This window comes from Phaethon lepturus, unplaced genomic scaffold, assembly GCF_000687285.1.
Source record: "Phaethon lepturus isolate BGI_N335 unplaced genomic scaffold, ASM68728v1 scaffold4633, whole genome shotgun sequence".
Lineage (NCBI taxonomy): Eukaryota > Metazoa > Chordata > Aves > Phaethontiformes > Phaethontidae > Phaethon > Phaethon lepturus.
Window position 1 is genome coordinate 14,516 of NW_010526830.1, and position 24,139 is coordinate 38,654.

Genomic DNA, 24,139 nt, shown 5'->3' on the forward strand with positions numbered 1-24,139 from the left:
GGTGGGGGGGAGGAATTCACAGACTTAAAACATTATTTTTGCATCGGAAGCAGGAGATAAGATTTAAGTCGCTACCTAGTTAAAGTTTTGCATACTGACAAAATGCTTAGAAAAAAGCTACCACTAAGCACACCTGTTTCAATCTGTGATTTCACAGACCAACAACCATAAGAATTCCATGCTTTCTCAGCCATTTCATAACACAAACATGTTTTTACTTAACAATTACAATTGTTACTACAAAACCATCATTGTTTTATAATAACCAAAATAAAAACACGTAGTAGTTTCAACTTTCAGTAGAACATCTACTTTTACATGCAGGCTAAGTTACAATTTGCCTACTTCGAGTTGTGACAAAACTCTTTTTTTTGGCTACTACAGTTGACAACTATAAGAATGCTGTATTTTCATAAAATACCAAATAATTAGTGAAACTGCGTATTTAATAAATCCTGAGGGTTGAATACCTGTATCAGCCTCATGTTCTTTATTTTCATCTGTTAAGGGATTATCATGAAGTTTCAAATATATTTCTATTGCAATTCGTGCTGCTTTGAAGTAGAATGGATGTTGTCGAAGTACATCTTCTAGTTTTAGCAAGTCCACATAAGACCTAAGGGTAATCTTCCTCATACAGTAAGTGTGAAAGTCAAACTGGTCATCTGTGATTTCTACAAAATGCTAACACAACATAACATAACATTATTTAGCAAGCATTAACAATCGGATATCAACCTTGACTTTTTAAATACACTCTCCCCAAAGGAATAATTTAGTAAAAGCCTGCTGTTTGACAAATACACCCTAACTTTTAGAAATGGTGTGAGTTAACAAAACCTTCCAAAAATAAAGTCATGGTGAAAAGAACCATGCCTTCAGGCATCTTAGGCAGAACCCATTTCACAATCTCTTAACAGTTACTACCTTCTGACAATTAGCAGTTTAAGGGACAAAGGTTCTACATTAATTGTATTTAAACAGCACTTGAAGAATTTTTCTTCTATGAACTCTTCTAATTTTTTCAGTTAGAAGTGTAATTTTGACGTCCATTAAATACTGTGGCAACAAATTCCACACTTAAATCACACCAGTGTGAGAGAGTACTTCCTTTTGTTCAAGATCTGCTTTCCTCATTGTCACCTGATGTCCCCTTATTTTTGTTTGAGAAGCAGTGAAAAGTCATTCCCCTCTTCAACTTCTCCATGTACGTACGATCTCATACAAGGTTATCCTAAACTCAGTTGTTGCTTGTCAAAGCTGAGGATAAAATATTAAACATGACAAGCTAATTGCAATCTCTCCATGTCAAAGTTACTCCTTGCACATATTTTACTAGCACATTTTAAAGGAGGTGTGATGTTCAGATGTAAACAGTACAACAGATTTGTGTAATGGAAGAAAAGTACTACTACTCTAGTCACTTAATTCCCAAACACTGTCCTTTTGGCTTCTGCTCCACACCAACACAGAAAATTTTGCAGCACTGTCTGTAACAGTTCCAAGATTTCTTTCCTGAGCAGCAATAATTCAGGTAAGACCTTTTACTACTTACGTATAGACAGAGAATTCTTCTTGTCACTCCTTCACTGACTACGCTGTTGAACATTACATTTCATGTACCATCTTATCATTTAGTATTGCGACAGTGCCGATGTTGCACATTTTATCAACTAGACTGCCTTAAGCATAACCGGCACCTCTGAAAGACTTAAGAAGCACCGCTTTTTCTTACAAAAGCTTTGTTGATGTTGTTCTTGAATACAACATATTTGTCAATCTTATTTCTGATCTTTACTACACCTTCAATCAATTAATCCAATAAATAAATAAATTAAATATAGTGACTTAATTCCTTCTGTAGAAATGTTTTTTAGGGTGGCCTAAGTCAGCTCTTCATTTGCTGACCTCTTCTGGTACCCAAGACAATCTGCAAGACTAGTAGCTTCTTACACAAATTCTTTTAAAAGAATTTAAAAGAAATTACAGAAGTTTATTTAAATGATTTGTGTGAACAGAATACGGTCCTGGAAAACCACTTTGTTGATTTGTTCTAATCTGAGAATATTCCACAGACTAGTAGTCCCCTCTGCAGAAAAGCATCAGCGTTGAAATCTTCTTAAGCCTCTCTATTTGCAAAGAGGTGTAGCTTCCTACTAAGTTCTTTTCTTTGAGCACTTAATTTGCACCCTCAGCTGCCTGGTCTTTTTTCTAGACCCTAACGTGCTTAAAAAAACCCAAATCCATACTTATTTTTTTACAAGTTGTGCACCCAATTTTTGTTGTCTGTCTTACTATGGATCCGCATTTAATGTGCAAGTATGCTCCCCCCCCCGGACTTGGATACAATTTCTACTTTAAGAAGTCTTTATGTTTCTAATAGCTTCTTTTAAGCTGTAGTTTAATTTTTTTTAAAGAAGGTATTTAAATTTTTTAATAGTTTTTTTTACATTTATTGTCTCCCTCTAAAATACAGTGGCTTAACAACAACCAAGGCAACATCATTACTTTAAGTATTAGTATAAGTATTCTCTTAAAGTATATATACTTATAAGTATTCTCTTAAAGTACACATACTCTTGGTTTGTACCCAAATATAGATTTTTACATACCCAGCCAAAAATAAGATTATTTGAGAGCTTTTTGTTCTTTCCTAGATTTTCAAATGACTTTATAGAATCTCTTTGTAATACACAGTTTACAATGACATTTTTAGGAAGAAACATTAACTTAATCAACTCGCAGCAGCCAACACGAAATGAAACCTCTCCTGAAGCCACATGAAGTATACTCATACTGCTCAGAAAAGAAATGTCTTAGCACAATAAACTTAAGCTAGTGTTTTCCAACCTAGGCAGTGTAACTAGATACGTACTCTCTCAATTTCATGGCATTTCTTAAGTGCTTCTCCAAATTTGTTCATTGCTTTGTAAGCTTGCGCACATTCTGTCTGAAACCACATGCACTGCATTTCATTCAAGTTCTCTACTGCCGAGGTTCCTTCCTGAAAGCAAAAACAGCATTATAAAAAAAGTCAGTCTCATTCAACCGTTTCTTTTATCTTATTCTAATTAAAAGCACAAGTAAAGAGGCTATCAAAAGAATGCTAAATTTCAAAATTGGAGCCCTGAAATTAAAAAATGCCACAGTTAAGACAGACTTGCTTTGTTCATTATTTAAAAAAAATTTCCTCTATGTTCCACTTATTAGGAGAGTCAGAAATACACAATGAATAGCCAGGTAGTGACTGTTTAACGATGACAGTTCTGCATCTTCAGGATAGGAGAGACAATCATTCAGTGTTTTTAATATTGTGTGCACAAATAACACATTGCAGCATGAAGAAAAATGGCAGAAAAGTTCCAGCATGTGGCATGACACAGATACCTGCAGGGTTTTTTAGTTTGTTTTTTAACTAAAACTGCCATCTGTGTCTTCCAGAGACCTGCTGATTGAGCTAAGCGTAGTAACTGACAGTAGTAATAGCTTATTTCTTATGCGATCAGTACCAGAGCGCAGTGGCCCAGCCAAAGGAATACTGGAATACAAAAGGAATGACAACTTCTGATTCAAAAAAGGAGATTACAGTTGTCTTTCCAATCTAGTATTTATATATACTTGCATAGATCTGTAGAACTTATTATATGCCTTTGAAGCTTAATGTCGCAGTGGATGGAGCCATTCTGACTTTACACTGATCCTGCAAAAACCAGGCTATTCAAGAATCAGCCGAGAGCCAAAGCTGGGAAAATGACAGATAATACTCAAATGGAAGGGTAAGGAGAATGTCCCAAACGAGAGACAAAGGCAGTCTTCAAATAAGTCTGATTCAGGCAGCTAAAAATCAGAAAAATTGTTCCTTCCATTTTCATTATGCTCTATTTATGTCTTCTTTAATTACTGTTTTTTTAATTAGGAACCTTGTATATTTCAGCATGAGACATAAGATCAAAAGAAGATGTAAGAGACAACACAGAGCAAACATCATCAAATTCTATTTTTAAAGTTCAGTTTTGGGCAACTGGTATGCTTGCTTTTTTTGACATCTTAAAGCTGCTTAAGGCATTGAGAGAGGTCAATTAACCCAGATTCATAGCAGTTTTGCATCAAAAAACCCCACATGAAGCTACTGAGCTTATATGAAACAGAACTTCCCCTCCCTCCATGTTTGCCTGCACACAGCCTCCATTTCACAAAATTCATTCAGCTTTCCCCCATAAGAGAAAAATGGGACAACAGACAAAAAGGATTACCTCTGCAGGTAGGTTCCAATAGCTTGTTTCCTGCCTCCTACTGACAACACATTAAATGATATTGCCAGTATTCTAAAAGCTATCATTTGCCAAATATTCTGGAAAGACTATACAGCTGTTTTGACTTTCGGTTATGAAAGAATAACAGCAAGAGAAGTCAATCTAAAGAGTAACCAACCTGTGAGACCATCAAACATATCAGAATAGGTTACTGCAGGGACAAAAAGCTGATGCATTAAATTAAGCAATCTGCATAATGCAAACTTTTTATGCCAGCTAACTGGTCATGGGTAAGCAGCCACAAAAAAGAAAAAAGATACAATAAGCATCTTTCCTTTGTTACTGTTAAACGTGGCCTTAGGGATGAAAGCTTGTTCACAAAAGGAAGACATCTCAGAAAGACTCTCACCTAGTAGCCACCCAGAAATTTCATGACAAGAGAAGTCTGAATTCTCTAACTTACTGCCATTAGGGGGGAAAAAAGAAAACACACGGGCAACTTTATCAGATCTTTCAAGGATCCTACAGAATCAACATTAAACCAAATGACTTCTCAAAAATTATTTTTTTCAAAGTAGTTATCTCTAAAACAGACATGCTGTGTTTTTCCTACCTGGCAAAAATTGTCAAATCCAAGCTTTAGAGTTTTCACTTAATACTATGGAATCACGCTTACCCAAGATTAATTGAAACACTGATACTGACTGCCATTAGCAAGCAATCATAGTTGCTCTGAAACAGAACTTAAAGGTTACAGTAAAGGTGAGTGGAAAGTTAACACAAAAAGTTATTCCACAAGTGATTAGGCTCACATTATTCAAAAGAGCTATAGTTAAATGCAACAAACCCTCGTAAACTTAGAACACATTTCTTCTGCTTCTTTAATGGAGTTTGCTTTCAACATATATTTTGCACATTTGGAGTTGATAAATCTGTCTGCTGTGTCCAAAGCCTGAGCTTCATCCATCCACCTTGCTGCTTCTTTAATATTTCCAGCATGCTTAAAGAGACAGAAATTCAAGTTAGATTCAGTAATTATAAACTATGCATGTTTTACTCACTGTTTAATATAATTAGGGGATGTTTCATCCAAGGGATGGAACACCTCTCCTATGAGGACAGGCTGAAAGAGTTCAGGTGGTTCAGCCTGGAGGAGAGAAGGCTCCAGGGAGACCTTACTGCAGCCTTCCAGTACTTAAAGGGGACCTACAAGGACAGACTTTTTAGCAGGGCCTGTTGCAATAAGACAAGGGGTAACGGTTTTAAACTAGAAAACAATAGATTTAAACTAGATAGAAGGAAGAAATTTTTCACAAAGAGGGTGGTGAAACCCTGGCACACGTTGCCCAGAGAGGTGGTGGATGCCCCATCCCTGGAAACATTCCAGGTCAGGCTGGACGGGGCTCTGAGCAACCTGATCTAGTTGAAGATGTCCCTGCTCACTGCAGGGGGGTTGGACTAGATGGCCTTAAAAGGTCCTTTTCAACCCAAACTATACTATGATTCTACAATTACTTATTTTTTAGACATTTTAAAATAAATAGCTTCATTCAGGAAAGCAACAGACCTTTAAAGAAAAAAAGTATAGAAATTACTTTCCCTTGTTATGGAATTACAGGTCTTTTGGCACTAGATATTTTTCCTGAAAATGCTTAAAGGACACTTTGGATAATGATATTCTGATACAATATCATAGTGCAGTTGAGAAATTGTTTTCAAGTAGTTAAAAAAAAGTGGCGGCCAAGGCAAAAACAGGTAGAAGACACTTGAAACATCAACTGAATTTATTTGTGTAATTTTTAATATGAAGAATATAATTGTAAACTGAGAATTCACACTTTGCAATATACTTGTCCTTTATTGACTTAAAAATCTTCATAGGGAGATGCTTATTCATACGCACTAAAAAACCCAAGTAGCCAAACAACACCCTTATCTAGAAACTCACTAAATCTCACTAAGTAATTTTCCATGGATTATTCATGTGTCTGGCTTAATACAAGCTTAACACTTCAATGTTCACTTCAGAAACATTACAGGACAGTATAAGCATATGTAAAAGTCTTCCACCATAACAAACAAATAACCTCTGGTCACTAAGAACAAGCCAAACTTACCTTATAGATTTTTGCCTTCACGAGGAAGAGTTCTATCAAAGTAGGTGTACTTTCTATAGCAGCATTTATATATTCTAGAGCCAGGGATGGCTGTCCAATTTTATCATAATGTTGAGCCAAATAATATTGGACCCAGAGTAAAGTGGTTGGAGGTTCTTCTTTACCATCATCTGGAGGGAGAAAAATAGAGGGAGTTGTTTTGTTCAGTTCATTAAAACAACACTGCCAGAAGCAGAGGGCTATAAAGCAAGCTACTGAAGTTAATTCTGAATTTGTATCAGGCTGTCACAGCAGACCTGGGGAGTGTTTTCAAACACCTGAGTCCAGGTAAATCCACTAACTTTTAAGTTTATGTTTCAACAAGACCTAAGCACATACTGTTCCCTTCCCTTACCGTGGTTTAAAGGGAAAGGAAAAGTGAGTTAGTGTGTCAGAAGGGAGTCACATCTTGTGCCAACTAGTCCCTCAACGCAGCTTAGTACATGATGTGGAGTTCTTATTTAAAACTATTTTAGACAAAGGGTATAGCAAAAAGTCCTGCTAAACGCAAGTGTTGCACAGAAACAACGTAAAGGATCTCAGTACATTCAGCATTTACATGTTTTCAACTCATAGACTTGAATATTTTTAAACAAAAAAGGCTGTCTGTTTGAAGGTAGAAGCAAAATCTTTTTGACAAGTTTACGATCACTGTTTGCCTAAATGTATCCTAGAAAACACTCCTACACACAAGTCACTTTTGAAAGTGAGAGCGCTGTTTGAAATCCAAAATACTACCAAAATCTTAAAAGCTCATTTCACTACTCAATTTTGACTATGAAGCATAGCACCTTCCAGGGGGAAAAGAGCGTGTACGGGCTCTAGTTCTGCCAAAAGGTTCTGGTTCTTCAGTTTATGGTATACCTTAACCATGCAATTACATGCATTTGTTCATTTTAAGGTAGCAGAAAATCGTTTATTTGAATGAAATTTAATATCAAATATTGAATTGATCTGAAATAACAGTAAGCCTTTTCCTTAAATCAGAAAAGGGCAAGGGCGTTTGAAAGGCTTGGACAAATTCAAACAGGTATCGAGAGGCTATATTGTAGCCTATAGCATTAAATTCAAGGGAAAAGTGTAACAGGCAACTTAGATGAGAATTTCATATCAAAGTATTGCATTAATGTTTCTGTAAAGCAGGGAAATAACTGGCTATAATTTCAATAAAAATGTCTTTAATAATTAGGATTATCCTGTAAAGTTTTAAGGTATATTATCATCCATGCTATATTGATTATTACACCATTATAATTCACCTACCAAAATTTCAAGACTACCCTCTGTTGATATTCTACGTAGAAAATTTTTTTCTTGGACATTTTCTGTTATGAAGCAGTTGGGCAAATGACTAAAAAAACTATCATAAAGCTACCCGAGAGGAAACTACGAAGGCTGGATTCAATACATGTAGGTCCATACCTCACAACAAAACAGCTCTCAGTCAAAACCTGAAAATGCTTTTTAGCTCTCAAACAAAACCCCCAAGAACACAAAACCCAGCCCCCACCAAAAGCTCCAAAACCCTCTCCCACCTGAAGACTCTGTTTTTGCTTTTTATTTGACATTTCTTCAATTCAAGATTTAACATAGCCTTCAAATTTCAGTTTCCTGGACAATGATAAACTCAAGCCTTGAAAATAGAATACTTGAACTCAAAACCACAAAGAGATGATCAAATTCATGGATCCAGCAAAACTTTTAGAATAAGTGACTAGATTTTGAGTACAGACTTCATATTTGACAGTTTAAATCCATTCTAAGGATGGCTATGGTTCAGTTCTGTATTGGGGGTGAACCCCATCAATTTCTTCACTCCCCACTGATTCCTTGCCTCTGAATGGTCACATAATGCTTACACCAGGCACTACTTTCATGAAACATGCTAGTCTTGGCACTCACCATTTGGGTTAAATAACCTGCAGCTTCTTAGAGAGGTTTCATAACCTATCACAAGCTCTTCTATGATTGCCACCTACACATGGAAGACAAGACAAAAACAAAAAATCTGTGGGCAAGATGGTATTTTATTTCAACTTGAACTACTTGGTGTTATCCAAACTAGTTATTTTTCGTCAGAGAATTCTGCAATATCCTGAATTACAATACATATGGGAATGCACTCAATCTCACCTCTTTCTTTAACAAATTAAGACCAAGCCTCCCTGGGTTAACACTTACACAGCTTACAATTAAGTAAATCTTAGCTTTCTACATGTACCAACTTAGCACAAAGCTACGTATGCTTGTACCTATTTCTTCCTAGAAATATTAGGCCATAATATACAACAGTTCTGATGGACTGAGTTTCTTCATCTCCTTAATGTATCACAGCTCTGAGGTAGATCATGTAAAAAGTGGGGGGGAAAACCTACCTTCTCCTTGTCTTTATATAATGACCTCAAAGTATTGAAGACTGGTGGGCAACCTTTGCTGAAATTCATCCTTAGAAACTTGTCCAGACATTCCTTAAACTTTTCACCTTGAGAGGAAAAAGACCTGTTGATTTTGTTTTACCACACATTACTTGTCAATTGCAGACTGTTGATGCTGTTAAAACATTACTATCTAAGAAACATGAGTGTTGATCACTACCTGCTCAGCAAAAATGCACTTACCCGACAAAAAGTTTAATGGTAATCTTCTTGGAACTAGTCCCCTTGGGTATTTAGTCCAGGCCTCTTCATAGATCTTTAGCCTCTCCATCATATTAGCTGGAACAGAATTTTACAGTTTACTTTTTCCTTCCTTTTGGCAAGAAGGGAAGAAGGGGCGGGGAGTGATTTATATCTGGTTAAAAAAAGAATCAGAATATATAGCACCTAATGGCTACATACTTCCTAAAGAACACTAATTTCCATTTTATTCTTCTTAAAACTGCCATACTAAATGATTTCAGATATTCAGTATCTGTAAGTTCCTCTTCCAGCAGTGGAAGACTAACTGCTTATCTCTCATCTTAAAAAGAGCATCTGCCTTATCGCTGCGCTAAAATCTTGAACAAAGAAAACCATTCAGGAAATTACGCCTGTTTTTTCAAAACCTGTATTACCTACAACATAAGATTAAGATAACAGAGACAGTAGAAGAAAAATTCTAAATCAAAACTGTCTAAGAAATAATTCTCTTCTTTCAACCATGCACAAAAAATACTGCATTTTTTTGTTGTTTTGGTTTTAAATAAGACATGGTAACAACAATACAAGAAATACTTGCAGCCTTTCTTAAAAATAAAACATCATGATGATATGTCATACACACTATGCAAAAAGCAAAATTTAAATGGAGATGTTTTTAAATAATAGTTTTATTATTTAAAGCGATACAAGTTTTCAACAAATATTATAAATTCCAAATGTGCAGGAACAGCTTATTTACCGCAACATATCAAATAATTACCTGGTTTAAGTGCCTTTTCTAGGCCTTTGTAGTAGGCCCAGTTTTCAGGATTTCTTTCTTGCAGTCCTCTGTAGACTTCAACTGCTTCTTCAAGTCTGCCAAGCTGAAGCAGGAGTTCTCCTGTGTGAAATCCAAAAAGTTTTAAATTAAGGTAACAAGATACTGAAGCTGTGTAATATTAATCACTTTACGGTAAAGTATTAGGTAATCCGTAACTCCATGTAGATTCTAATTTCTTAGAAAAAAATGATCACAGTGGCATCACAAACTAGCTGACCGATATGCTTTTATTCTGGCAACAGGTGCAATTACAATAGAATTCTACAACTCAGCCAGTAACTCTTGAAATATACTTGAAAATTTAATGTTAAAAGCAAGATGCATGTGTGTTTTTCTCTTATTGAAGCGACTGGTTACTTAAAGCGCAGTTTTTACTACAGGAGGCAATTAAAAGCAGTACACAGTATGTCAACGTATATAGCATCTTGAATATCAAATTGAAACTGCAGAGCTGCAAATAAAAGAATGGTTCTTCAGTCTGGTATTTCATAAAATTAACTTCAATGTTTTAAATCAAGACATTGATCTGATTAATGAATTCTCAAGATTCTGCAAGCAAGTTTCCTTTTAATAACACTTCATTACAAGACACAACTGTTAAAAGTAAAGTCTAGGTCTAACAACTGTATAGAGCATCTTTGCTGATGTTGTAGTTGGAACAAAAGTCAACCTCCCATTTCACAATGGGAAACAGTATTTTACAAAGCTTTGCCATTGGCAAATGTTAGGCACTGAAAGATTACACACCAGAAGGTAATAGTGTCATTCTAGATTAAGGTAAAATTTTCTCATCCATTTTCAAGAGGAAAATGTGAGTCAGCATTAGCTCTCTTCTTCCCTATGTCACGCAATCGACACGTAATTTTGTGAAGAGATGCTGCTTCCCACACAGAGAGGATAACTTGAGGACTACATGCTGTATCTAATGCCAGAGAAAACATTAATAGTTCACTCACTGAGAATGACAGAATCTGGAAAATAAACTTAAATTCCTTCTCTGAGGTGGAAGCTACAATTTTTATCTAATGGTGGCAAATGCCAATATGATTTTCAGTGTTTCTCAGTTGTACTTCATCCACAATAGCTTTTGCACATGCATTTAAAATTTGTAGACAACACTCATTTATTAGCAGGCTTTTCTGTAGTAGGCACAGCAGCTAAGATAGACCTACCAATAAAACAGCAGCTGTGCCCCAAAAAATTAATCAGTTGTACCCTGTTGAAAGCACACAGACTGCAAAGAGTATTTCCATCCTTTTTTCTGGTAACTTGCTAGAAGGTTGTGTGTGTGGGTTTTGTTGTTGTTGTTTGTGGGTTTTTTTTTGTTTTGTTTTTTTGTTTTTGTTTTTCCCAGAGCCCTATTTGAAAAAATCTTATTTCAGTGCCAGCCTTGGACCTTCATCAAAAACTGAAGAACACATTGTATGTCAAAAGATCTTTCAGATAAAAGATAAGTCATACAAAACACCGCCTCCCCCCCCAACTCTCACAACTATGTCTGAAAAATGGTCTGTGATAGTAGAATCCCTAAATCCATTTCCTTTTATAGGCAAACCAAGTGATGTATTCAGCAGCAGTGGAGAGTCACCTGCAATCATTTTCCTTGAGGAAGTACCACACACCTTCCATAACACCATCACTACTCACTTCCTTGGTTCTTTTTGCAAGACAGTGAGATTACCGTTAGCAGGAACAGGGAGCTAGCTACATCATCTACATGAATAATATTGCAGAGTAAAAAGATTTCTTCTCTTTGCTTCAAGCAATCATCCAAACGGATTCCTGTGTGGGCCGCGAACAAACAGTACCTTCGATAGATTGGAAGTTTCACAGAAGGACTGTACAAGCATCAAGCAGAAGAGGAACAAAGCATGCTTTGAAAAAGCACACCTGTTAATGGAGCTGTAAGAATGAACTTCTATCGCTGTGTAATTCCGGCTATGGAATACATGATACAGTATTATATTGCTGTGTTATAATATTACACACTAGAATTATAGTAATACAATAACAGAAGCCTGCATTGGGTTGCCCAGCTAAAGAGCCTATTTCCATACACTGCAAGAGTGATGGAGTATAATTAAAAGCCTTCTACTTCGCTAAAGAAGATGGTGCCCTTTCAGCAAGAGGTCTCCCTGTCAGGACCGCTATCAAAGCTATAATGGCACGGACATCAGTTCAGGATCATCTGTCTGAAATGCTCATCAGCTCAAAAGTTTCAGAATGGTATGTGTGTACTCTACTGATGTCTTATCAACCTGGGAGAGGAGTATGACAGGAACCGTACAGCTGCAAGACAGCTGTTTACCACAGCAAAATTAAATAAATTAATCTAAAAACAAATCAAAGATGAAGTTCCAAAAGATGGGAAAAGCTGACAGTACAGACATTCCATTGTATACTATGTGTTTAAATGTAACTTCAAAAATTAATTACCTTTTGTTTCTTCAACAGCCAGTTTATCACAGATCTGCTTTTCATAGGTACAAAGATGCTCCAAGGCTTCTTTATATAGTCCTGCCTCCCGGAGGACTTGATTTTGATATAGCAGCAGTTCGCTGTACTCATAGTCCACTTTATCAGGTGATGTCTACACAGGAAAGCAAGACACATGAGAAAGTTCAGCCTTCAGGAATGCATCTGGAATTTAATTCATTTGACTAAAGAAACAGCATAAAGTTTTCACATCATGAAAGGAAGCAGTGTTTTATTTTTGGTTTAAGCAGCAATCCATACAGGAATTTCATGTTTTCCTCTTACCTGCTGTGTCTTCCTAAATTCCTCTAAAATTTTTGCTGCCATTTCATAGTCTTCCAGCAGATGGTAAGCAATAGCATAACCAATCCATGATGCTCGCTGTGCAGGTCGGAGCTGAAGCAACTGGTATCTTGTTTCCTGCAAAAAAGTAGCTACTAATTTTCCTGACTTTATTCTGACACTCTGTAGAATCCATTATGCAATACTCTGTCTTCAATATTCTAAAATTTAAGGCTTGTCACTAAAAATTAGTATTCTATATGCAAATGTATTTTTTTTTAAAACCCCAAGAAAGAATAAATTTTAAAACATTACAATGGTCTTGACTGAACGAAAACACCCCCCCTAGTAACACACCATGTCCAACTGAATACAACTTAACAACTTTGTTAAGGCGTGACACACGTGCTGTTCCTGTCTTACCACTTACGAACAGAATGCGACTAAGGATACGTTGGTTTGAGTTGCAGGAACATTTACTATACACTGGTGTTTCAAATTCACCTTGGAAGTACATATGTACTAAATCATTGCAAGTGTTGTTAGGCAAAGTCAGTTTGCCTAGGCAAACTGTTGTTAGGCAAGTGCATCCCTATTCTTTGGTGAGAAGATAATTACAGCTGGAAGATACAACAGGTTTGCTTGGTATCGTGCTGTTTTAATCTGAAGGAAAAGTTGTACTTGTTGTGTTACAGACTCCTGAAAGGCATCTTCAAGTAATTTAAAATAAAGGAAAGAAGTTACTACCTACTAAAAAAGCCCAAACAGTCAGAAGTAGGGGTTAAGAAAGAACTAAAACTAGTTACAGCAGTTTGATTAGAATGAATATTACTCAAAATATTATAAAATAGGAGATGGTGGAAGCTAAAGCTAAGGCAAAACAACCTACAACCTTATTCCCGGTTTTGAAAGTAAATTCACATTCTTCAGAAACTAGTATATGATCAATCAAGAATTACTGGCTTCTAAACATGTTAACATTTAATCCTTAATGCATTCTTTATAACCACGTGTTACTTCTATGTTTAGCAATCACACATTTGTATTCACATTTATCCACAGGCTAAGAGAACATACATTTGCAAATGAATTTTGGCACCTATGCTAAGTTTTGGCTTTCTTGTCTCAGCAAGAGAAGAGTTAAATTTCTAAATTACCAATATGAAAAAAAAAGTGATTAAGAAACGTCCTAACTTGGGAATAAGTTCGCTGAGGACCTATGTTAGCTGATGGTTCCACATACCTCCGAGAACAAAACTTGTTCTTGGCATACTAACATTACCCTAATTTGGAACGGAAATAGTCTATGAAGAGACCAACTAATGTGTTTTAACAACCACAACTTTAAAGGTGCAAGGAAAGCCTGAAAAGATGAAAATCTGACAAAATATTATCCAAGGTGTCTTAGGTAAAATCTCAAAGATGTTTTCTTTTGGGTTCCCTCCCCCAAAAAGGAATACTTTATTATAGCAGTCTACATCAGCTGAAAAACAGACACGTTTCCAGGCACAAAAATGTAATTTAGGAGGAATTAGGGTTGGGGTTTTTTTAATTAATTAATGTTTGAATTATAAATACTCAAGGTGACCACTGTCATCTTACCCTGGAGGGCACGGTAAGAAACTAATCTTCTATAATCATTGTTCTGTGTAATCCTAACTGAGCTGTACATTGACCACGGGCAGCAACTATGACTTAGCCTGAACCACATAAACATCTCTGAAATATGCACACTAAACAGAAGCTGCTACTTTTTAAGAAATAAAGGTATTGGGTAAGATAGGCTCGCAATTCAGGACGACAGGAAAAAAAAAATCTAACTACATTAGGAGTAGCATTTGTAAAGACAATAGAAAGTTTGTATTCTTCTTTACAGAACTATCACAGCCATGACACTAGCACCCCATAATGGTTGGTTAGCATGATACATCTCACATGGCAAATACAGACAACTGACACAAGGCAGCAGATAACTGGGTGCTGCAGCAACAGGCAGAAAGAGGCTTCCAATTTAACTTACCAAACTGCATGCAGCTTTATTACAGAATAAACAGAAGAAAACAAGATAGTACTCTAAACATTTTGAGTATTAAACCAAAAAAGAAGAGGAATATTCAAGAATTCAGATCCACAATCTTACAGCTCACAGGAAAAGTAAGGAAATATTTCGACCCAAAGGAGCTGTCACTAATGCCCAGGTTGGCTGGGAAGCAAAGTATGTTGTTTCATGGACAGCATACCACTTGCTTTGCATTGTTACCCACTGCCAAGAGAAAACTGGTGGCCACTGATTTAAAGGAGGAGGGATATACGTAAAAAGTTATTAAAAAATAGAAGCTCCTTTGCCTGAGTAACAGTCATCTTCTGAACACATTGCCTTTTACCTACAGGAATACTTCCAAGAAAATAATAAAAAGACCAAAGATTGTCTACAGCTGGATTATACAGCATTAAAAAAAAGCAAACAATTCTGCACTGATCTCAAAAACAATCATTTAATAAGTATATCGGTATACTTTATAGAAATTGCTCAGTAGCATGTCTGCTTTTCCTTTCATAAAGTATTGAGTAGCACAAGATTTTTAACACTCTAGATCTAACTCTGTATATTTTTTTTAAAGTGTCATTAAACAATTTGCCACCTTTGCTGCAGTTGCCTAGAAGTTGATAATAAATGCAGTGTGTATACTTACCCTGTAACCTTCAAGATCCCTCATTTGAATCTGTAGCAGAGAAAGATCTCTCAAGATTTGAAGATTGTCTTTGTCCCATTTCAGTGCATTTCTATAGCATTTGATAGCTTCGTCATACTTCTTGTCAGACCTCTGAAGAAGGCCATAGACGTGCCAACCTGGAGAACTCTGTTAAGGATTCTACTAACTTGAGCAGGGAGAAAAGGGATCCAACATGGCAGTGACAAAACATTTGGCAAAAAGCTCCTAAGCTGTTTTATAAATGGACAGTAATGCTATTACAATCATCACAATTATTTTCCTCAGCTGTACAAAGAAACTGCTTGCAAATTGAAGACAGAGAACTGTTTGCCAGTTAGACGTATAGGGTGCATATAATATGCTATAAACTGTACTTTTTGCATACTGGGGGAGGAAATCAAGTAATAGGATCTCTGAAAAGACTATCAGGCTTACTCAAACACAACTTTGAGTAAAGGTGTATATTAGACAACTGAAGTGTTTGCACTTCCTGCATTTTAAGTACAGTAAGTATATGACAAGTCCTTAACAATGTAATGGCAACTACTAATGTTTTTAAAGCAAATCACATGCTTAAATGCCTAGTTCAGTTTAGAGTTGCAGCTTAATGACGAAAAAAAAAGATACACAATGCAAGCCAGAATAATATTTGAGCTAACTGTGACTGTAACGATAGCTGCAAATCATCTGTCCTTTGGATAGCTTAGACAAAATATTCTTGTATTTTAGAAACAAAATATAAAATTCTGAATCTCCAGTTTGAAGCCTTATGGTACTGGCTTTTCTTGCAATTCCATAAATCAGGTAGTTGCCAAAAGAAACTTTTCCATTCATAAGGAAAAGACCTAGTTCGAAAAGGATACAGACATGACTCTTCAAGTCATTCCTTAGGCCTCTACGCACAAGTTCATAAGCTTCTTCTTTCTTTCCTAGACAGTTTAATGTTAGTCCTTTCATTGCCAAGGTTTCTAACAAAAAAAAAAAAGAGGATTAAATAAGTATCAGTTATTCATTTTCATAGGCTTTTAAGTTTAATGCAAATTTAGACTCAGTTAGCAGCATCAAGATTTTGCATTCGTTTTTCACATGGAACACTCTACCTGCAGATTATTGACTGAAGTATACCATACATGACAGTATACTTTATGCATTACTTCCACCAAAATGTGAAGCAGCATTTTAATTTAAAGGCACTAAAAACCGTCTGCTCTACAAACATTTTTACTGTAAAGGAGCATTATAACTACTCAAGCATTTATTCACAACACAGACTTCCATATATCTACCCATGCCAAAGTAGTTGGCAAAGAAAAAAACATCATTTCTGGACAGTGGAAAGAAACTCTCAACTCAGTAGTAAGAACTGACTACAAATACAGCAAGGGACACAAACACCTCCTTTTTTCCTTTTACAATAACACTATTCCTTCAGGAAAAGTAGCACACCACAAAGCTGACAGACATGCAGTACCGAACAATCTCTTCCTTTTGTCTTTCAGTTCTACATGAGCGAATAACAATTTCCCCTGAGAATTGATTTAAGCAATGCATACTTGTATTAAGAAACTTGCACCATGCTGTAACGAATATTAGACTTGCAGCATAAAGATAAAGAATGGCAAGCTATGACTACTAACTTACTGGTAAGACCAGTCTTTAAAATTACAAACCTTACCAACAATAAGTGCTTAACATGGTGCAGGTTTCTGGATGCTCTTACTGCTTTATGGGCAAAAGGTTAACAATAAAGTGGTATAAATATTAGAAAACTTATGAATTACTCTATCCTAAAGTATAAGGAAGAAAGAGAGCACATGCCATTTAAAAACTTACCTCCATGTTCTGCAAACTTTGGGTTAGAAAGGATCTGTTTACAGAACTTCAGCCCATTTCTATACTGCTTATGTTCGTAACACCTCTGTTGAAGAAGAACAGAGCACATTTATTCAAAAAATTTAGTGCAAAAGTATTTATGCACCCCCAAAGTTAAGCATCAGTACAGGTAGGGCTTTTAGTAAATGTACTAATATTTTAATAAACTGTGTTTAATGAGCTTCCTGTGATTAAAACTTCTTTCCATCACCAGAAAAAAAACCTGTATGTTAGTAAGAACACTAATTTAAATGTATAACTGAACAGACATTATCATACAGCAATTTCCCAGATAAGATACAACAGGAAGCATAAGTGCCTACAGAGATTCAACTTTCCTTTAATATAAAAAGCAAACCTTATGTCATAACAGCTCTTGGTAAGCATTTAACTCACTTCAGCTCCATTATCTTTCACAAAAACACCACAAGACAGCCTCCAACAACCATACCGGCAGAAAAAAAAAATTAGATCAGTGGAACTTGGCTTAAAATACCTCTGAAAGCAACCTCTTATGATCAATTTGAATACCACAATATCTCATACATACAAACTTTCAAAACTGGTATACACTAACATTATCTTGCCATACTGGAAATTAAAACATCTACAGTTTCATCTACAGTTTTATTAAATCCAACTCCAACAATTTGCTTGTGTATGAGTCTCACTTCATTATCCAAGGCAACTGCGATACAAAACGGCACACAACATGAACTTTTAAAAACAGTTTTAGTATTTTACTTCTGTCAATCCACTCCCTGGTTAATCTTTAAATAGAATCCAAAGGAGGAAGTAATAATGTTGTAATTCATACACTTTAAGTCACTTAAACAAATGCTAAGAACTTCTTAGGTTTCATTTTACAGTAATACCAATGCCCTGACTCAAGTATAAGAGTAAAAAAAACACACGTTGCTTGAGCACAGACACAAATTCTATGGCAACTAGGAAGTAATTCATAATAGGATCTCACTGACATTAGTTGACCAGTTCTGGTGGCAGGATAGCTGACAGGAGTGTAAAACTGGGTAACAGCCAACACTTCTCAAGTCATCCTAAATATGCTGTTGTTCAGGATTCCACCTTTCCTCACGCTGCGCCAAACTAACTATGAAGAGCATTCATAAGCATGTATGGGCACTATTTGTCCTCTAAGCACTGCCATCAAAAAAAGTTATGAGAGGCAGACCCAACAGGTCTTCCCATCAAGCAGAAAGTTCTAAAAATAAAACTTTAAAAAGTTACATGAATGTTATGGAAATGTTTAAAAAAATAAAATGGCATATCTACCCCAACTTCTCTGCTTTACGTTGCTTTTGCATCATAAAAGGTGCTGTTTAGTGTCCAGTTTCCTTTTCCAAAGCACAGATGGAAACACCACCAACAAACTTCAAAGGTATAAAAAGCTGGTATTCCATTAAGTGTATTTATTATTTTTTAGGTACTAAAGTCATACAGCTGAAATATCAAGGCTGAAAACCAAGAGCCATCACAAACCAAGGATCTTGCTCCCCTATCCTGTGGCCACCCTTTGGAGAAAGGGAAAGGATGGAGGAGGAAGAGGAGGAGGAGAAGAAAGATGCTCAGAGAGATCATGCAAAGCAAGATGGACTCAAAGAGGAACTTATCGACAAAAGAATGATAGAATGATTTGGATTGGAAGGGTTCTTCAAAGATCATCTACTACAATGCCTCTGCCGTGGGCAGGGACATCTTTCACTACATCAGGTTGCTCAAAGCCCTGTCCAACCTTGACTTTGAACATTTCCAAAAGACAACTCCCTCTATCACTGCAGACAGGAAAAGTTCGCAGGGCAACCAGCTAGCAAAGGAAGATTAAGGGTTAGGCAAGAGGAAATCTGTATAGGTGTCTTTTTTTAAAATTATTAAACTTGACTGGTTATTATTTATAGCTTTTAGTCACTACCTGCTTTCAAGTAGCTGGCTGAGTCACTTTAATCAGCCACTGGTCAGAGCTGACAGAGAGGTTACATGTGACAACACACCAGGATCAAGTTTGTTTTTTTTTTTTAATTGAAATCATCAGTCATAAAAGTTACCACCCCAGCCTCCTCCCTGAAAGCAGAACTGCCATTTATTCCCACCTAGGTAGGTGTGAAAGCAGCAAAACCTGTCACAAAAGTGGTACAGCCACAGGAACTTAGGAATGCGTCTCCAGTGTTTAACGAAGGCACTGTCACAAGCAGAAGGGGTACACTTTGGGGTTTCACAATTTGCCTTTAAGTACAGCTGCTCAGATGCTGACTATGAACATGAAATCTTATCTCTAAACAGTTCCATTTTACATACTCTAACAACCAGTCTTTCACCTTGAAGTTTAAGGAAAGTCAGCCAAGATTGTATATATGCTAGAAACAGGAAATATTTACACATAGCTTTTTCTCAGAGTAAGAGAGACCTTACGATGCAAGGTACTTTACAACAGGGTATACTCACTAAGAATTGTAACAAATTCTCCCTTTAGGCTGCAGGGAGGAAAAATTTATGGTTTTATACCCATTTACGTCTATGGAAAGGTTCCCATCATCCCCAAGAACACTGGGTAGGACCAATAAATTATCAGGAACTCATCATGTACTTGTACCACCTGAAGTACCAAATGAAGAACTATCCATAGCTGCATATATCCCTCAGCGAAGTACCATACATCTCCATTTTCAGGTGTTCCTAGATCAAGACAAGTTTGAGTGATTTCCTATAAACAATTTCTCCAACCTTTCAGGTTAATACTTCAAGCCTATTTCATTCTGCTAACGGAAACACTTCAAATAGGGTCATTTTTATGAATTTCTTTATTCTATGCACACCTTGTATGTTTTCAACAGTGGAAGAAAGGGAACAAATGAAATCAAGGTCATGTTTCGTTCTTGATTTTCTTTTTTCGAAAAGGAGATTGTTTCATCAAAGTGGGTCCAACAGCATCACTGAGATTCTACTACTTGAAGCCATGCATACACTTATTTCCTTCTCTGAACAAGTTACAGACTAACAAGCTTAAATAAAAGTGTGAATGAGAGCAAAGGAAGTCAGGAATGGAGCATGTGCCACCACGGCTGGTACAAATCTTAGTCAATCTGTGGCTTCCACGAACAGAAACATGGAAGAAAATTCCTTGAAGAAAAAGGAGACAGTAAATATTGAAAAGGGGAAAGGAAGAACAAAAAGAATAACATGAGGAAAGATGAGTGTAATACACAGCATGGGAGAGAAAATCCTTAAGGAAGTCAGTCAGTAGTTTCTGAGTAAGAGGAGAAAAAAGAATCAGTAATTAAAAAAAAACCCCAAAAAAACCCCAAAAAACACCACAGAAGCAGGAACGGTGACATCTCAAGTATTCCTGGGGCATAAGGATACAGGCATGCTGGAAGCAGAAATGGTCTTCATCTGGGTAGTTTATCTCCTCCCAGATTAATAGCTTGTAGTAGTCATTCCTAAGCTGCTGACCCTTACTTTAGGGACAGCTGTTCTGCAGCAGTAACGTATTTCTCTGTTCCAGGCTGCTAAAAGAGCACAGTTGCCTCCTCTAAGCTAAACTCCTGCACATATACTCTTCCAAAGCCAGCAGCCAGAGCCTGCTTGTGATGCTTGACAGACAAGTGCTCCAGCTATGGCTTATGACATCATGCAATGAGAAAACATAAAAGCTAAACTTCTAAAAAGGAAGGTTAAGGCTTATGGTGTAAAAGAAAAGAATCTGACTCTCCATCAGCACTGAATCTCTATTACACATTCGCTGCCCTTCAAAGCTTTTTCTTTAATAAGTTACAAGATGTTTTAAGATATCTAACAAGATTTTCTATACATGCTGTGGCCAGAATTACAGCCTACTCAAAACACACCAAGATTCTTTTCATACCTTTCAACTCATTTTCTTTATTAACAGCAAGGAAATAACACCTGCTTTAATACAATTCTACAAAGAATTAGTAAGATGAGGCAGACAAGAGTATGACTCCTTCAAAACCATGGAAGACCACAGCAGGTAGGAGAGAATTTGCATTTGCAGCGCTCCCCTCCCCAAGTATTTATTCAGCGGATTTGAATACATGGTGATTACTAGACAGAGACTGACAGTGAAATTATAATGAACATAGCTCGCCCATATTCTCTAGAATCCCAAGTCTGAGGTGGAAGGAGGGGTCATGTTCTGCTGTTCAGATCCCTGAACTATATTAGGGCACCTGTGCAGAATGAGTCTTTGGCCAGCAGGTGTCTTACACATACACATCCTCAGCACGTCAAGTGTGAATGAACTCCGCTGCATTGCTGCTATGAAGAAAGGCGAAAGAGTTCACTATTTACAGCTTACCTACATCTAGACAGCTCACTGCTAGATGGGAGTTTGTTTCCCGCTCCCCTCAGTTTTCCACTTTTGAATCTTCCCTCTCTAGTGCATCTACTTTCTAAACCTTGTTACTAAGCCTAACACTAGAGAGTAAGACTGACTTGGATTCTTAAGCAACTACTCCAGTTACTCACAAGGCTATACACAGGGGCCATGCTACTGATTATAGTCGCATTCCTAAGGGCTGCTGACAATAGCACAGAGATGGCTTTCATCCAAACTTAATCCAGCATTGTTTTCTTTATATATTGTATAAACAAATAATTTTCACAAGTGTCTTTTAGAAATTTTACAGCTGTAAGTTTGAAACGTGCAGAAGTAGGCTCTCGGACTGTTTGCTACCTGTAAGCAGGCAGTACATTTTACCTCCGATGTATTCCTTCCCTCTCAGAATAGACATCTTAATGGTAAAGTATATATGTTTCCAACTAAAAAGCAAGGATAACAGTCAAATGCAGCATTTTCATATGCAGGTGTGTATCTCGGCATCCAATTCAGAGCACGTGGCAGACTAGATCCTGCCATTACACGTGAAATATTTTGCACATACTCACTTCCAGAAATGCAAATCCTCTTTATCACAAAGCAGTCTTCACGTCCTGCTAGCATTTAATAAGTGAATAATTTAATAGCCATCCCAACTTAAATTTTCTATTTGTAAGACATTTTATAATCAGTACACCACAGATTGAAGTGTCCTGTATGTTCAGTAACATCAATAGTTTACAACAGCTCTAACAGCGTAATATTGGGAGTTACCATGGGTCTTCCTAGAAGCTTCATAGCACAGTGAATCTACGCTGCCACCAGGTATGAGTCAACTTAACCTAAGAAAAGAATCACCTAGACCAAAACACTGAAAGCAGAAAACCTCCTTTCTAGCAGGGCACTTAAGATGCATGTGTCCAATCTAGCTGATTCAAGAGTTTTAAACAACTTTGCAGTAGTAAAAAAAAAAAAAAAGTCTCGTAAGAATCCATCCAGGCTGGCTTTTGCAGCTGGTTAAACAGGTGAGAAGCAGACTCAAAAGTACCTCATGAGCAAGCTGAAGATAGTCATTGGAGAACAACATAAAGGAGAAGCTGCCTTTTGTCTTCCTACCTGGAAGCACGCAAAACTAGAGGTTTTTCCTCACGAACAAGTACCAAAGCAAAGAAGGTACCTTTTGCTCCCCAAGCTCACAAATGGGAGCACTGGGGTGTTATTGACAGCTTTTTTCTTTTTTCCTTACTTGGACCAGCACAGATGGTTCTAAGAGAGTGGGGTGAGAGTAAAAAGGATATATCCTCAAATGTGTGGAATGGGATCACACTCCCAATCATTATGTCCTTTGAACTTGAACAGTAACAAAACAAGAGTGTGCAATTTCTATTAAAGAAGACAAAATTTTGCAAAAACCAGTATGAAGAACTTTTAGCTGTTTTCTAAGATTACATATTTTCCCAGGTCACATTAACGCCAACTTAATGCCAATTTTTTTAAACTCCAATATCTGCAAATTAATTGAATTAAAACAAATACAAACTTGAGTACTTTAAAGAAAACCCTAAAAAAACCAAACCCCCACAAGAAATCACTTCTCAATTTAGTCAATGCTATGATGAACTAGCCAAAGAACACGATTTTCTTCACTGAATGAGTACCAAAATTGGATTCAGCCCCAAGAGACAGCAGAGATGCAAGCTTAACTTCTCATCGCTAGTTCACTGTACTCAGCCTCTCTTCCTCAGCAGGTGACATAGCCTGAGTCATCATAAGAGACAATATATTGCAGACTATTCCCCATCACATACAAGAGTTACCATGTAGGACAACTCATCATACATGGGCACAGGTAAATTTTTTACTTGCATGTGGAAGTCCCCAGGAGAAAGTATGACGGAAAACAGGCTGCTCTGCCAGCACAATTCACAGATTCAACACTCTGCTATCCTCTTTCTGGAGGGTTTGTGAGGCTTGAGCAGAACCAAGGTGGACAAATCCTTTCAACCACAGCAATGTGCTCCTTAGGGAACTCTGCAGTTTCTCCCAGCAGCAGCCATGAACTGCGGCTTGTGGCATCACATAGCTATCTTAGCAGCTACAATGCCCTACGACCTTTGGCAGCAGAAAGTCTTAGCATACTTGGCCTTAGCGTTAGCTAAGGCGTGCACTTACAATGCACGATATGCATGTCTGCCACTCAGATGCTATAGATTTCTTCCAGCACAGTTCAGACGCAGCAACTTAAAGAGAGTAAATCCAGGCGCTGCACAGCTCAAGGCTCTTTTCCAGCACAGTTACTCTCTCTACAGCTAGACTAGATCAGGTCAAGTCACTAAGGTGTACTAATTCAAGCTAAATGTAGTAAAGAAGATTCTGAAAGCTGGAAGCATTAGAAGCAACTACTCACCATGCATTAGTGGGTCTTTTGAGTACTAACCGTATCAAACAGCTCAACAGCTCTAGCCAAAAGCTTCCACCACACTGATTCAGTTTCATGACAAATACAAGATGTATAAACCCAAGGACTGAAAAAACCACACAAACCTTACAAGTATGTTAATGCTGAAAACCTCT

The 24,139-nt window shown here is 37.0% G+C and overlaps 1 protein-coding gene across 1 annotated transcript in view; it reads right to left on the bottom strand.

The window, feature by feature from the left end:
• The window catches only part of NAA15 (N(alpha)-acetyltransferase 15, NatA auxiliary subunit), a 39,875-nt gene that overhangs the window by 10,204 nt on the left and 5,532 nt on the right, over window positions 1-24,139 (bottom strand). Inside the window, exons 2-14 of the mRNA XM_010283175.1 lie at window positions 17,173-17,257; window positions 16,243-16,307; window positions 15,319-15,450; window positions 12,629-12,763; window positions 12,305-12,458; window positions 9,809-9,928; window positions 9,028-9,123; window positions 8,785-8,891; window positions 8,312-8,384; window positions 6,371-6,540; window positions 5,101-5,253; window positions 2,876-3,004; window positions 471-684 (exon numbers count right to left, since the gene is read on the bottom strand). Coding sequence (XP_010281477.1) covers window positions 471-684; window positions 2,876-3,004; window positions 5,101-5,253; window positions 6,371-6,540; window positions 8,312-8,384; window positions 8,785-8,891; window positions 9,028-9,123; window positions 9,809-9,928; window positions 12,305-12,458; window positions 12,629-12,763; window positions 15,319-15,450; window positions 16,243-16,307; window positions 17,173-17,257 — 1,633 coding nt within the window. The remainder of the gene's footprint in view (window positions 1-470; window positions 685-2,875; window positions 3,005-5,100; window positions 5,254-6,370; window positions 6,541-8,311; window positions 8,385-8,784; window positions 8,892-9,027; window positions 9,124-9,808; window positions 9,929-12,304; window positions 12,459-12,628; window positions 12,764-15,318; window positions 15,451-16,242; window positions 16,308-17,172; window positions 17,258-24,139) is intronic.